The sequence below is a fragment of the Mycteria americana genome, chromosome 14, assembly GCF_035582795.1.
Source record: "Mycteria americana isolate JAX WOST 10 ecotype Jacksonville Zoo and Gardens chromosome 14, USCA_MyAme_1.0, whole genome shotgun sequence".
NCBI classification, from domain to species: Eukaryota; Metazoa; Chordata; class Aves; order Ciconiiformes; family Ciconiidae; genus Mycteria; species Mycteria americana.
In genome coordinates this window covers 12,871,158-12,886,265 of record NC_134378.1, presented here as the reverse complement: position 1 = coordinate 12,886,265, position 15,108 = coordinate 12,871,158, and the positions used below count along the sequence as shown (strand labels likewise).

The window sequence follows — 15,108 nt, the reverse complement described above, 5'->3', positions numbered from 1 at the left end:
GAAACCACACTTCAAGAGCTTTGAGCAGAGCGTCTCTGCCAGTTTATGGGGAGCACTGTATCAGTCAGAAAATAAAGGAAATAAGTTACAGTCCCTTTGGGGAAAAAAATCCATGCAGAAAAGCCATATTGAAAATATTAAGGCAAGGCCTCTACAATTGCACAGCACTTCCAGCCTGAATTAAATCATGAGTGTTCTATTACTTAGATGTTTCCCTAATTTCTCTTTTATGTCCTACGGCAAAGTTTTCCACTGAAAAAAACAGGGAAAAAACCCCCAATTTCTCTACTGAAGGCCTAGTAACATGTCACTTGCATGACATCTCTCGTTGTCAGTAAAAGATCATACCACGTCCTCTTCCAGAGAGGCATTTGAAAGAAGTAATCTTCTGTCAGGGAAAATGGATGTAATATATACCGTAGTGAAGTCATTTCTTACACAAAAAAGATAACACATATGGACAGAGGCACTGCAAAATGAACAGCTTACACAACAACTAAAGTTTGAAACATCTGAGACCCATGACAGCAGGTCAGATGGAGTAGAAAGCCGAAAGGAGAATCTCTATTTTTTAGGTTTAAATTCACCACTGCTTTAATGTAATGTCTGTACTTTAAACCAAAAAAATTGTACATGAAAAAATATATATGATCATTCCAGTGAGGAAAAACATTCCCATGATTACTCAAGCTCAGAAAATTTTTTAATTAACTGTATTAAATTATGCCAGTGATTAAATCTTGTTATTTACAAGATCAAGTACTACTCTGATTCTTAGTAATCGTGCAGTATCTAAATTAAGATCACAGGGGCTGGATTACGTTCTGGTTGCTAAACACTTTCTTTTAGCTATCTATCCAGTTCTTTGGAGTTTTTGAGTCTGGAAGAAAGGAGAAAGGAGATGAAGTCAAACATTTCTGTGCCTCAACATATTTTACATCTAGATCAATTTTTGTTATCTAGTCCCATGACTCAGTAACATGATTTAAATTTGAAGCCTGTAACAATTGTGACATAAGAATACAGAAGACAACACATTTTTGTTCACAGTAACACACTAATTACTGTACTCACTGGTAAACTTCAATTTTGTAATTATTTTTAAGTACTGTGTTTCCAAATACCTCTGCATAGAGCACCAAATTATTTGTGTGGGAGCATCAAATTTCCCGACATTTTCCATATAATCCTTACAAACACCTCACAGATCACCAAACTTGTACTTTGAAGAATTCTACAGAAACATTGCACAGACTTTGCACCACAAGGGCTTATACATTCAAAGGCAGCTTTCTGGAGTGCAGGTCCATCCATTCACATTGGGGAAAAAAGTTCACATAAACTCCAAAAATGAGAAAATGAAGTGAAACCTAGTGTGACTTTACACCAATAAGAACAACAATAAGGACAATTACTATAACAAACAAAATTAAAATAACAAGCATCTTCCGATTCTTCTTTTGGTATTGCTCTGCCTATAGAAACAGAAGAGAAGAAGTTAATACTTGGATTTCTGCAAAGCTATGAAGTACAGACTCTTGTTTAGTGTAAGTACATGTATCTCAGAATTGTTCTTCAGTAACTTGACATTTCATACAATGTATATTGCAAGCAACTCCCACAAAATAACTCTGGTCTGCACCATAGACTTCAGTGAAGGTAGGTGTACATTGAAGTCACATTTATCTGTATTAAACAGCAGACTCTAATGAAGAATGCATCCTCACGTCAGTTAAGCAACCTTACTGTGACTTCTTTTCAGCAGTCCCTGAGAGGGCCCTATTCCTCCACAGGACATGTGAGCTACACAGAAGAATGATACTTCAATTTGGAAGAACACTTAGCTATGAAGACTGTGGAAACAAGGTCAGGCAACTGGGTATGTGAAAGTCTGAACAGTAAAAGTTCGTAAGATGTTTTAACTCATTTTGCTGATAAGATTCCTGTATTATATTTGAAGGACATCAAAATTCACAAGAAAACTTCATTTTTTAATAGGCATTTTTGTTGTACCTGATTCAGCTGTGCATTTTCATTTAATTTCAATTAGAACTGAAAGCTTTCTTTTTGATTTGGTTCTCAGTTTTCTGCTTCATTCCTTCTTTCTTCTAACCACACTCTCATCCCTTTCCTCTTTTTCCCAGGGGAATTAAAAGGAGGCAACGTGGAGAAAACTCTCCAAAAGCCAAATGAAAGTCTGCTAATAGAAGCTAAACAAAACAAAACTCACATTTAATTTTTTAAAAATTAATAAACCTTCAAAATTTAAAGGGAAAAAGATATTAATTCTTCTCCTTTATAGTCCCTGGAAAGTAATTATTTATTATCAGATCTGCTAAAGAGGAGTTTTTGACCTGAAACTATGTAACATGCAACCACTGTGATTATTTACTTAATTAGGCTTTAAGTATCAAAGCCTGACAAAGTATCACAACTGATTCCAATTTTCATGTGAAGCAGGAATTGTTAACTAGTGATTCATATCACTAGACTTCCACAGTGAATTAATGCAATTTCTGTGAAAGTGCTGTCTCAGTGGTTTGTAGTAATTATGCCAATTAAAACAGAAAAGAAAATTGACATTATAGATATTAAATCAGAATAAAGCTACCAACAGTATTAGAAACAGCAAGGTATCTGTGTTCGATACTACTATTCAGACCTGTGTGTATGTCTTCCATGATAGGTGAAAAAATTCCTATGCTGTACTGAAAACAGGTATATATTGCATTAAAAATCCATACTCTAGTCAGCAATCCAAACAGGGGTTTGCTGACAGTTCATTAACTACCACTAGACTAGAAATAGCATTGATTCCAACAGATTCACTTATTTCCAGTTCAGTTTGTGCAAATTGCTTGCAATTACTTTAAGCCTTGTTCACTAATGGTCAATGCCTTCCTTATTTTAGTGATCTCCAATTTACTTTTACGTATAACAAGAATAAACCTATAACCAGTTTATTTTGCTTTTCCTCAAATAGCACCTTTTTGCTGTCCGTATATTATTAGTCTACCATAATATGAAGAAGTTGAGTGTGTGGTAATAAGATGTCCATGTTTCCAAAACAATGTTTTACTTAAGAGGCTTTTGCATAAATATCTCATTCTACTTTATTTCCAGCAATGGAAGGACTGAACTGAGCTGACAAGTCAGAACTTATAATCAAAACAAAACAGCCAACAAAACAAAACAACCACAGAACTCTGTTCTGCTGCCAATTCAAACTTTTCAGATGCTCATAGTAAAAGCTTCACATTAAAAGCATAAGGTTGGACTTAACGTCTAACAAGTGTCAGATGGTAAGAGAAAACATGAAAAATTATTCTTGCTGCTGATACTATTGAGATAATGTTTTCAAACTAGGATATATCAACTGACTGAGATCTCTAGTGAGGCATCCAATAACCAGTCCTATTTCACAAGCACTGGCCTCTCCAAACAGAGAAGCAATTGCAGATAGGTCCCACCAGGTCAGCAATATAAAGATCAAAGCACATTACTTGGATGCCCAGAAAGCTGTTTAAGAAATTAACACTAGGCATCAAGCATGACATTAACAGAAGTTATACGGAAAGTTCCTACTACAGTACAGTTGGACATTTTATACTGTACAGCAATCATTTCTAAAAGGGACAATGTCCCATTGAAAAATGACTGAATAACTTAATGGCTATTAAATTATAAAAGATTATTAGATATGCAAAGCAGCTTAAGTATTCCTTCAGCTTACCTTGTGTAGTTGTTTTAGACCCTCTTCAGTTTTCATACATGATTGTTCGACATTGTAGTCAATTCTATCTAAAACTGTTCCCTAAATAAAATGGAGAGAATGAGCACCAAATTGAACCTAAATGAACTTCATAAAGCAATTACTATTATGAGCAGCAGAGTAATTAACAACACTCACAGCAAACAGCTAACAAACTATGTATAAACTATGAACTTTTACAGAAGAACTAGTTGGGACTTCATTAAACCACCTTCTTGCTCAGTGCCTAACTGGCAGCTCTGTCACCATCTCACATCACATCCCTTAATAATCACCTTACTTCCAGTTCAGGTGCTTTTGACTGACACATTTAACTTAAACTGAATCTCTGGGAGAAATAACCAACAGAACTTTGGCATTCTATGTTTTTTTCAGTCTAACACCCATAACCAGTTGAATTTTATTTATTTATTTTCATTAACTCATCTTCTGGCAGATTTCAAGCAGAGGAAACCTTAGCCTGAAGAGGTAAGTTAGGAAAAGCGAGAAGCACATGAAAACAGGATGTTACAACAGGAAGAGTCTGGAAGCCTTAACACTACATGGAATCTCCTATTTCTCACTAACACTGTGATGTGAACGTACCTGTTCTACTATCATTGCTCCCAGGTCCCTAAATATTTCATTGAGATCGGAGATTGACTGTACAATCTGGCGGATTTCTCGTTCCCGTTCTTCCACCATTAATGTGTTTTGCTCCACCAATGCTAGCTGGTCATTTGTAAAACCCTGTTGAAATAAAAGATTTAGATGTTGAACTAACATTAACAGCATGAAAACACTAGAAATAATTATAAGGATTATAAGATTTCATAACACAACAGTCCTTTTGGAATTTCCTTAGTAGAAAGTATCTAAGAAAAAAAAAATCATTGTATTTTAAAAACAGAGTTTCAGGGTCACTAAAATAACTTGGACAGCTATTTATAGTTTGAGCAGAGAAAACGTAAGTTTTGCATCCTGCCCAAACACACAAACAACTTTTTAAAATAAGATTTGTCCTAAACCAATGTTTTTATTGGTGTATGAAACCAATACATGCAAGTGTCTAGTAGTTATGGAATATCTACTGATTGATCAGCATTACAGAAAGTCCCATAATGCCAATATGTAAAGACACAGCAGCAATTCTGATTTTTTTTTTTTTTTATAAACTACAGAGACCTTACTGTTTTTGTGAATGTCTCCATTCACAACTGAACACTATCCTTTCCTCATCACTCTTCTTTAGAGATAAGTGAAAAACCTCTTATACACAAGATTAGCTGAAAAGCTGCCTTGACTTTTTCAGTTAAACATTAAGCATTACAGTTAAGAGTATTCTGCAGCACTATTAGATAGAACACAATAGAACAGATCCCACCATTGCTTAGAAATGCAGTATCCCCAAACTCCACAACAGAGTAAAACAAAGAAGAGGGTCTGGTACAGCTCTACAACAAAACAACTTAACTGTGCAGAAACAAATCATTACACCATTATTTGCAACAATTTGTAATACTGAAAATCTTCAGTTACACTTCGAAGTTCACTTCAAAGAGTACCACCTTCCACCCAAACTCAGAATCACACAATTGTCTAACAATTTCTCCTGCATCTGCCCAGAAAGCTGGTATGACAAAGGACAGCACTGTATTTACAGACCTTCTAGTCCCTGTCAGTCATGTAAGAGCAATTCAGTAGTCAAACTGAGTTCCCTCACACTGCAATACCGAGGCTGATGGCACAATTGTCTTAACATCGCAACAGCAATACTCATTAGCAAAATGCATCACACAAATCTGCAGAAATAGAATTTCCATGTAGCTTGGTGCTCAAGGCATACCATTGTGATATTTTCATACTAAAATTAAAGGTACATTAAAAAGTTTCTTCGTATTGAATTTGTGTAATAATATCTTAACTTACTCTATCGTAAAGTGTATCATCCTCCCCATCATCCATCAGTGGGACTGAGGTGTCAAAGAAGTGTTTGGATCTTTCTTCTCTATTCTTCATGCCTGTAAAAGACAAACTATGTTTGAGCATAATATTTATGCACACTAAAATCAGAGTAAGAGTAAGCTCTGAAGCACCAGATAGAAACGCACAAGAAAGAAAATCTGGCTAATAAATGACATAAATAGCAGTATCTAAATTTTAACTGTTACACAGGCTTACTATTTAACAAAGCATAACAAATGCAACCAGACTTGCCAGACTCCAATTAAATCAGTGATTAAGTCATTAAGTTCCATGAAGTTAAAAAAATTAAGTTAAGAGCCTTAAAGTGTGATCACACTAGGCTATTTTCCAACAAATTCTCCTAGGAACATCCCTTGTCTGAATTGTGATCTTATGTTCCACCCATGCCATTTATATCATGGGAGGAAGAAATATATCAGTATTAAATTTGAAGATCAAATTTTTGTGGGTTTCTTCCAAGTTTATTTTAATCTTACTTAGCTGAAAATAGTATTACACACAACTATAGAGTTTTAAACAGAGGATATTCCACTTTTGATCTATTTATGGATGCAGAATTTTAATTTATCACAGACTACCTTTTGAAACTTTATCTATCACAGACTACCAATCAACAGCAGGTATCATGTCTGAAGACCAATGGCTGCTTCACCAGTGTAACAGAAGTAGCTTTGCAGACCACAATCTGAGAAGCAATGATGCATTAAAAATATGGATGGATGAAATACACTGGTTTTGTTGATATATTTAACCACAAAATTTCTCTTTTAGCAATATGGAAGAGAGGTAGCATAAAGCAGTTTGAACATGGGCTGTTCAAAGTTTCTAAGCCAGAAACTTCCAAATTCTAACCTCTGCTCTAATATACTTCTGGTAGTCCTGTGTGCATCACTTAACCCTTCTGTGCTTCCATTTTCCCAACCAAGAAAATAAGCACATCTTAATTAGTGGTTTCCAGAGAAGGTGCCCATGTATTACTGTATCTCTTATGCTTACGTTTGAGATAGTCAGACTGTGCATGCCTAAAGTTGGTGGATAGGTCCTGAAGGGACTGTGCTAAGGAAGACACTACATTCCTGAGAACACGTGCTTCTTGTTCTGTACAACTACGTGACCTGCTCTGCAAGACCTGGACTGCTCTCTGACATCTGTGAAATAACTGAGAAAACAAGTCCATTAGTGAAAACCATACAGCAACACACACTTTAAATATCACATTGCAAAAGTTGCAAATGGAAGACTAATATTTTGATTGCTATATTTTTAAAATCAATTTCTTATTGCCCAGTGCAATGTTTAAAAAGACATGGAAACACAGATGAGCAAATAACTTAAAGCTAACAGGGTAGCAGAGTAACACAACTACTGACCAAAGACATCTGCTTCATTATAACTGCTTGGACCGGAAGCCTTAGAATATATATGTGTATCTCTATCTCTCCGTATTTCTCCAAGATATCTGTAAATATGGTTTGATTAAGTTTCTCAATCCTATTCCAAGTAGGAAAGCAAACAGGTAAGTAAAAGAACAGGGAGGTTAAGTGACTCATTGAGAAGTTCACTGAGACAGTGAGTGCAGTACCAAGCACAGAGCCCAGGACTTCTGGCTCACTAATACGGATTACAAAAGAAACACTTTTCTCAAAGGAAACCACTGCCTCATCACGATGCATTACAGATATGTCAAACTGTAGGTTTAGAATTGAAGGCAGTCTGTACCTGTGTGATCTCTTGGGTTGTTATCTCTATTGCCCGTTCTTCTTCACTGCTGTCATCCAGTGTTGGTCTGTTTAGATGTTTATCATGAAGACTGGCTAATTCTTTCATCTTTTGTTTAACCCTGGCGATATCATACTGAATCTAAAACAGAAAACCCAACCATGAAGAAAGGGAAGTAACTAATGTTTCAGAGGAAAAGGTTCTAACAAATGCTAGACAAAAATCATTGAAAGAAATCTATATAACATAAAAAGCAGACCAAAGATAATTTAAAAAACCCACATAAAAAGCTGACAAAGTAGTAACTGAACACTGTCATATACTTTGAGTTTGCTACTTTTTAAACCTACTCTTGTTAATCTTAGGCAAGACAGCTGTTTTCAAATATGCTTCATTAAGTTGGAATAATATTTTTATCATTATATAATTAATATCATAGTAAGAAGGTTTACCCAACTTCTAAAAATATAAATGAAGATTCAGGTCACACCTTCAACTCTGTCAAACAGAACAGCCTGAACTTAACAGTAGAAAAATGACATGCTTTCAAACAAGTCATGAAAAATAGATCTGTATGGATGATTATTATAGTAAAAAGGAGACTGATCACCTTTCTGCACAATGGGTTCGGTACGCACAAACTGATGAGCCAACATGTGTTCTGAGAGTACATTTTAAAAGGATTCTCTGAAAGTCAAGAATAGCTTCACACTCAAAATACTGGAAGAGGTTTTTAATTGGATGCTTCCAGAATCATTCCCTTGCATTTGTCCAAATATTTCCATAACTTGCAAGGCATCAGTACTGCCCAGATAGCAAAAATTCTCCTGCCAGAAGACACTAACACCTTCTGTTTTCAAATAGGGAACTGCTGACCTTCAACCATTTTAGGGTCTATTCAATTGGACCCCTCAATGGGTTCAAACAAAAAAGTCTGCTGGAAGTGCTAATTTTTTTGTACCCTTCCTTCTAAGTTTCAAACTGAGAACAACTTTGCTTTGCTAAGAGTTTTAGGACCTTCCTGCAGTCTTCAAGTCTAAACACTCAGCTACAGCATGTCTATTCTAATGGTCCCAGTGCACTGTTAATACTGGGCTCTCACTGATAATGCAAACCCAGTCTTCTGGAATTTCTGGCCCTAGATAATCTCCCTTTATCTCACTTGCAATATATCCTTCAAGATAATAAGTCACAGCTTGCCTGATATTTTCCTCTAAACAAGGATGTCAATTTAGAAAGCACTTATTTTAACTTTTCTTCTAATACTACTTCTATCATAAAACTTAACAGCATTGAGAATGTAACTGACAACACTAATAAATCCCTACATGAGAAATCAAATTGTGTTGGATTTGCCACACAACTTACTTCGTCTGCTCCATCAACCCATTTGGGAGGTAAGCGTTTAGTTACTCCAATTGCTGCTTCTGGATCTAAACTTATTCCCGATACCAGTGCCATACGATCATCAGCAAGCTACAGAAGATAAGAAAAGACAGCAAATTAATTTTACTCAGATCCAAATCCTTGAGCATTCGGAAAAAGTGCAGGTATGCCTTCCCATAAAAATTAACCTCAAAAATGTGTTTGCATATGATGCAGGTATGATCAAGCTCCACATCTCCTGGTTTGTCCCTATACGCTAATGACCTACATCCTCCCACTTCCTACAGCATCTGAAAGATGAAAGTTACTCTTAGAACAAATTCTTAGCAGATTTTCAAGGAGAAAATATGGTGTTGCAGTGAGAATTCAAGTAATTCTCATGTTGGTACATGAGAATGTTGTATTAGACAATGATTCACAGCCAAGGGATCCCTAATCAATGGTGTAGCATGGTTTATATTGGGTCAGGCAAGTCTGAAAATCTCATTTGGGAAAATCTCCAAATAAAAATGGTTATTATACCTCCAAGAAATGAAAATAACATCCCATGATTGTTCTCAAGCAATATTGTATTTAGCCAGACACTCACCTACTAGGCAGCTGAAGAACAAACACTCTTGCAAACTGACATGCAACTAAAATTGTTAAATTATTTAACAGAAATTAAAAGGTGCTAAACAAAAATAGCCAAGGCAGTGACCAATCCACACTTCTCTATATCACAATGATACATGCTTGCTGCTTCAGCTATATGGTCTGAGATAAAGAAACTTGCAGGAAAATGGGTCAAATAATTCTCCAGAAAATTGCAGAGATTGTCAGAGAGTAAATAAGACAATGCGCCAGCCAGCTTATACACAGCTTTCCACAGATCCACAAGAATGCTGGAGATAGGGAAGGAGTAAAAGAAACCCTTTATCACAATTAATAGTCATAATTTGAATAACTCAGGTGCAACAAATCAGGGGTTTATATTATTGGACACTGATGCACACTGATGTACAGCAGCACAGTTGTAGTTGCAGAAGGGTATTATATACTTTTTGGAGCCTATTTTTAGGAATAGAATCCAATTTGTAGGGTTCAAATATTAAAAGGTTTTAATTAGTTATGTGTTTTTTTCCTAAAAGTATTTTTTAGTGTCACAAAATGCCTGTATGAAATCTATCAGAATCTTATTTTTCAAATAATACTTTTGGATGCAGGTTGAATAACTTCAACCTCAAGAAAGCTTAAAATATGACAACTATGAAGGAATAAGAACATAATGTGCAGGGTGTTTGTTTTGGTTTTGTTTGTTTGTTTTTTTAAAGCTCAGTTTGGCAAAAACCGAAAGCCATGGTCTGATCTTGACTATACAGGTACAGATTTATTTATCTGCTTTGATATCATTACCAGTAAAATGTGCTCTTCACCCTCAATAAGAATTCTTTTGTTAAGGACAGTATTAGTGCTACTGACCTTTAAACAGATCAGAAGATTTTTCTTGGTAGGGTTTAGAAACTTGTGTAAATAGACTCAGTGCTATAGTGCAGGTAGAAAGAAACCTGTTTCTACAATGGTGCAGTGTTGGATGAAGTTGTCCAGAGGAGGTATGGTATCTTTGTTCTTGGAGGTTTTCAAGACTTGGTTAAAAAAAGTCATGGATGACCCTATATAGATTACGAGTAGTCCTGTTTTGAGAAGGAGCTTGAACCAGAAGATGTCCAGAGGTTCCTTCCAACAAGTATGCCTATGATTCTCCAATTTAAGGCTGAGTATGATACACACCTAACAGTGTGCAGGGTCACAGAGCAACATTTAGCACTAGTGCCATAGATGCTTCCAGTCATCTTCCTCCTCTGAGAGGAAGGCAGGGGAATGGATGGACTTGGAAGACAAATATAATATATAAGAAGGCATTGTCAATGATACCACTTGAAACATACCCAATTACTTCACTGTTTGTTCTCAGGGAAAGATTTCATACAAAAAACTCACTTCTTAGTTTCTCCCAGATTTCTAATTTTCCTTTATCAGGCCTGGAAAGCTTTGTGGTTCCCCTCCCCTTTCAAAAAACAATCCCTCTTCCTTCCTGGGCAATTCTTTCCTGAAAGCCTGGGGTTTTTTTATCCCTGACCTTATTTCCTGACCAATAAAGTTTGTACAATTTATGTATAGCATTAAAAATAGTTAATAGCTTCATTGTACAAAGTCACTATATCCCATATATACACAATAACTCAGACTAGTGTATACATGTATTTATTAACAATGTAACATTATATCACTAAATGTTTCTCTTCTCTATGCAGCCTTGTTCTTCTACTGTACACAGAGACACCTCATCCTATATAATTAAATTTAATAAACTGGCAGAATAAAGAAAGGAACATTTTAGCTCAACGAGGTACACTTGATGCACCATGGCAGAATAGAATGTGAAAAACAGTACCTCATCCAGCTCCTGAAGTGATTTGTGGATCCCATCAGCCCCATCCAGTTAGAGACAGCAAAAGATAAAAGGGAAAAGAGACACATAGGACAGATATAGGGTATGGTCAGTTGAGAAAATACTAATTTATTTTTTAAGCATGATGGTTTACCAAGAACAAAACAAACTGGCTTTTAAAACACAACTATTTAATAAATACATCATGATATTGTACTTTTTAAGTCAGCATTTTGCTTGATGCACAAGCTTTTTTAAAAAAAATATGTCAGTTGCTTGGTAAACAGAAAGAACATAAGAGACCAAGTTAAGAGCTTGGTTTGTTTTCCAAAGCCACTGCACAGCGAAGTTTCTAGTTACTAAAATTTCAGGTAGAAAACCTGCAATAGAATATATTGAAGTGTGACAGCAAGGGCAATTTGACTGCAGTATTCAACATCCACTGGTGAGTTAGAAGGTTTGATTATGATTGGAGGATGCACATACAAGCATTCGTAAGACATTTGTTGACAAGCACCCCAGTTATCACAGGATATCACAGACAGCAAAAGACAAAAAGCGAAAGCAAATGTAGTATACGCTCACTTATATACACACTTCAATTACGCTCTAGTTTCAGATAACATTATTCCTACATGCATCTGAAAAAATACAGAAGGCTAGTATCTGCAACATATCTGCACCTTCTCCATCAGTCTTTGTACTGTAGAAGGTATGTGTGAGCAATAGGATATTTCACTGAAAGATTAATAAAGCAAGCATATCAGATCTAAAACAAGGACAAAATACTTGCGGTTTAACAAAGCAGCAGGCTTCAACTAGTGATCTCTTTTATCCTATACCAAGCTTTTGAAATAGGACTACACTGTTAGGAATGCTACTTTGATTATCTGAGTTTAAGGAGTGGTTGACTGTCCACATGAGAATGCATCCAGGGCAGAATGCAATTTTTGACAGAGAGCTCTCCTAGTAAAGGATTTCTTCAGGTGAAGCCTGGACAGTGAACTAAGGTAAGCCAAAGTACTACGAGCTAGAGTTTGCAGCACTGCCCCACGGGCATGCAGCAGCTCTGCTCTGGGGATACCACCCAAAAGAAAAGGTAATTAGCTGCAACTCTGACAGTGATAGGCACCTTAGAAACATGAAAGGTGAACAGATCACACTACCATCTTTACACGTCTTGCTAAAATAGCACGCTTTTCGCAACTAGCTAACGGAACTCAACTGTCCACCAGGATCAAGACTGAGCCATTGACTAACTTCCTCCACTGCACAAGAGCGACAATTTCCAATCACTGTTAGCTTTGATTGCATTTGAATGAGCACCCTAGAAAATAGCTTCAATTAATGTTAACAAACATTGTAAAGAAACATTTTATGCAAGTGCTAAGTGTTATTGCACTCACTGCTGAGTAAAAGTGTAGTTTCACTGCTCAGTAGCCTGTATGCGAGTTTAACCTATCATAACTTTTCTTGGTGATGTTTAAAAAAAAATCCAGGGATCTAAAAAAAGTGATATTGATATTGGCAAAAACCCATGTTAACAAGAACTAAATGCAGTGCCAAATTAAACATATATAATACACATTACTATTGACATTTCCTGTTCTGCAAATACAATTTAATACAAAGCTTGTTAGACACAGGTGTAATAGCGTTAGCAATGAACAAAGACCGTTCAACAGCAACTCATCAGTTGAAATAAAATTTGCCGTACTAAGTACTGCTTTTCCTAACAAAAATGCATTAATGCAAAGCAATTTACAATGATGACACTGCCAGCACATATTTACTAGTGACTATTACAAATAAATTTTAAGTGTAAAAGCCTCAGTAGAGCTGAGCTGAGCTGCCAAGCAGTCCATCACAGTCTGACTAGCTCAAAACTTAGAAAAAGCTGCATAAACTGCCACTGAATAAATAGCTTTTTGAAATTTCTGTAATGAGGACTCACTCTAGAATCTACTGACTCCCCTCTCTCACAGATGACTTTCAGTATTATTTGTATTTGGGGGAAAAAAAATAAAAAGGGCAATGGACATCAGAGCAAATTATGGAAAAATTCAAGCAATGAGAATAATCTACACCAGTGTATTTAACAGTGCCCACACTGAAGTGAATAGAAGAGTTCTGCTCTATGAAATAACCAGGATTTTTGTCCTTGGGGAAAGGAGACATCAAAAAGCACAGTGGACAAAAAACCTCATGTCAATGCTAACATGAAGTTATTAGAACAATAACCGTATTTATTATTCATGAAGCAAATAGAGAGGTGATCAGCACAAGGACAGACCTCTTCTATTCATTTTACGTGAAGTAGTAGGAAAAAGGGATCAACAAGGTGGGGAGAGAGGGGCAGAGGGAGAAAGTACAGAGGACGGTGGGGTTTTGAGGAGAGGGCTCGGAGAAAGGGAGCTAGGGAGAGCCGGGGCAGGTGGGGGGGGATGGGGGAAGGCTGGAGGGCCAGACGGGAGGAGCGGGGCACACAGCACGGCTGCCTGGCAGCCCGAGGCGCAGCAAGGTACAGTAGGATGAAGGGAGGAGACTCACCGCAGCAGCCATGCTACGTGAACTCAGAGGGCTGGAGGAGCCGTAACTACTCACTTGCTCGGCCAGCAGCTGCCGGCTCTGCACCGCGTTGTTCCGCAACAACAAGAACGCGTCCGTTAGACGCCGGGTGGCCATGGCCTACCGCCCCGGGGCCCCTCGCCCCGGGGCCGCTCGGCGCCTCGCTGCCGGGCCCTGGGCCCGCGGCCCTACCTCAGCCTAGGGCCCGCGGGCAGAGACGGCGGCCGCGCCCGGCGACGCCCGCTGGCCGCTCACAGGGCCCGGGCGGAGACCCCCAGCGCCGGGCCCGCCGGGCCCCCCCGGCCGCCGGCCCCATCCATCCCCCCCCGGATCCGACTGCAGCCCCAGCAACGGCCCGGCTCACTTCCGCGTTGTGCATCGCTCAGCGCCTTCCGCCCCGCCCGCCTCCCGCCGCCCCGCCCGGGCCCGCCGGCCGCCGCACCAGCGTTCCGGCCCTCCTGAAGCCGGGCGGGGTCCCGCAAAACCCCACAGCCAACCCCAAAGGCTGCGAAACCCCCTTAGGGCTGACGGACCCCAGCCCTCTGACGCGCTTGGTCGTAGCGGGGGGTGTGAGCGTGTGTGGGGTGTGGGCGTTAGTGCCATATGTTGGGGTCCCCTAATGACAGCCAGGTGTGGGCCCATGAGAAATGGCAGCCTCTGTGTCTCCACACCTGCCCTGGGCTCCCTCGCTGGCGCTGGGCTGGAGCCCTGCCTTTCCCTGGCGGGGAAACTGGGCAAACTGGCTTCGTACAAAGACGCCCTAACATTTCCATAGTGTTTTCAGTAAACTTGCTCCTTCTCACTGCTGTGCAGTATCTTCAAATCATCCCCAAAAGGCCCAAGTTTGGTTCAAAGCAAAATACTGTAGTTATGACCATTTTGGTTTTATGGCTTCTCTTTCTCCATTTATTCTTCTGCGTCTCCCCACCTTCCCCCCCAATTTCCTTTCAGTGAATTTTCTGTTTTCCAAAAACCCTTGCACAGCTCTTTTTGCTGGCTCCAACCATTCAAAAATCAGGATGTTCCCTGAAAATGAACAAGCCGTTTAAAACAACAATATTGAGTCTGACTTTTTGAAAGAGGCTTTTTAATAAGGCGAACTGAAACGATTTTTTCCCTGCTGCTCTGTCAGGCCGGTCGGGGTCCCCCGAGTGGGGCCGACGTGACACGAGGTGGGGCTGGGGCTCCCTCCTGCGCGCCCCGCGCCAGGTCTGCACTTGCGCCTGCACCCCAGGGGACATCCAACATGGCCCGGGACGTCCAACGT

The 15,108-nt window shown here is 38.7% G+C and overlaps 1 protein-coding gene across 4 annotated transcripts; it reads right to left on the bottom strand.

Annotated features, from left to right (window-relative positions):
- Positions 1-843: 843 nt before the first annotated feature.
- STX16 (syntaxin 16) lies at positions 844-14,191 on the bottom strand. Of its 4 annotated transcripts, XM_075516901.1 has the most exons (9): positions 13,878-14,188; positions 11,277-11,321; positions 8,825-8,932; positions 7,457-7,597; positions 6,734-6,896; positions 5,681-5,772; positions 4,358-4,501; positions 3,734-3,814; positions 844-1,475 (listed from the first exon to the last, which is right to left on the bottom strand). In XM_075516901.1, exons 1-9 carry the CDS (start codon positions 13,956-13,958, stop codon positions 1,371-1,373), a joined length of 960 nt encoding a protein of 319 aa, XP_075373016.1. In that variant the 5' UTR covers positions 13,959-14,188; the 3' UTR covers positions 844-1,370. The 4 variants fall into 4 exon arrangements, with proteins under 4 accessions (XP_075373016.1, XP_075373015.1, XP_075373018.1 ...); XM_075516900.1 differs by lacking the exon at positions 11,277-11,321 and having other exon boundaries at positions 13,824-14,188; XM_075516903.1 differs by lacking the exon at positions 11,277-11,321 and having other exon boundaries at positions 13,878-14,186.
- Between the last annotated feature and the right edge of the window lie 917 nt (positions 14,192-15,108).

Bases quoted from the DNA above. Each gene is read 5' to 3' on its own strand.
- STX16 (XM_075516900.1), bottom strand. From the start codon at position 13,958: ATGGCCACCCGGCGTCTAACGGACGCGTTCTTGTTGTTGCGGAACAAC. The intron at 6,897-7,456 runs GTACAGACTGCC...TTGTTTTCTCAG, and splicing joins CAACCCAAGAGATCACACAG to TTATTTCACAGATGTCAGAG. The intron at 4,502-5,680 runs GTAAGTTAAGAT...TTATTTCAACAG, and splicing joins ATGATACACTTTACGATAGA to GGTTTTACAAATGACCAGCT.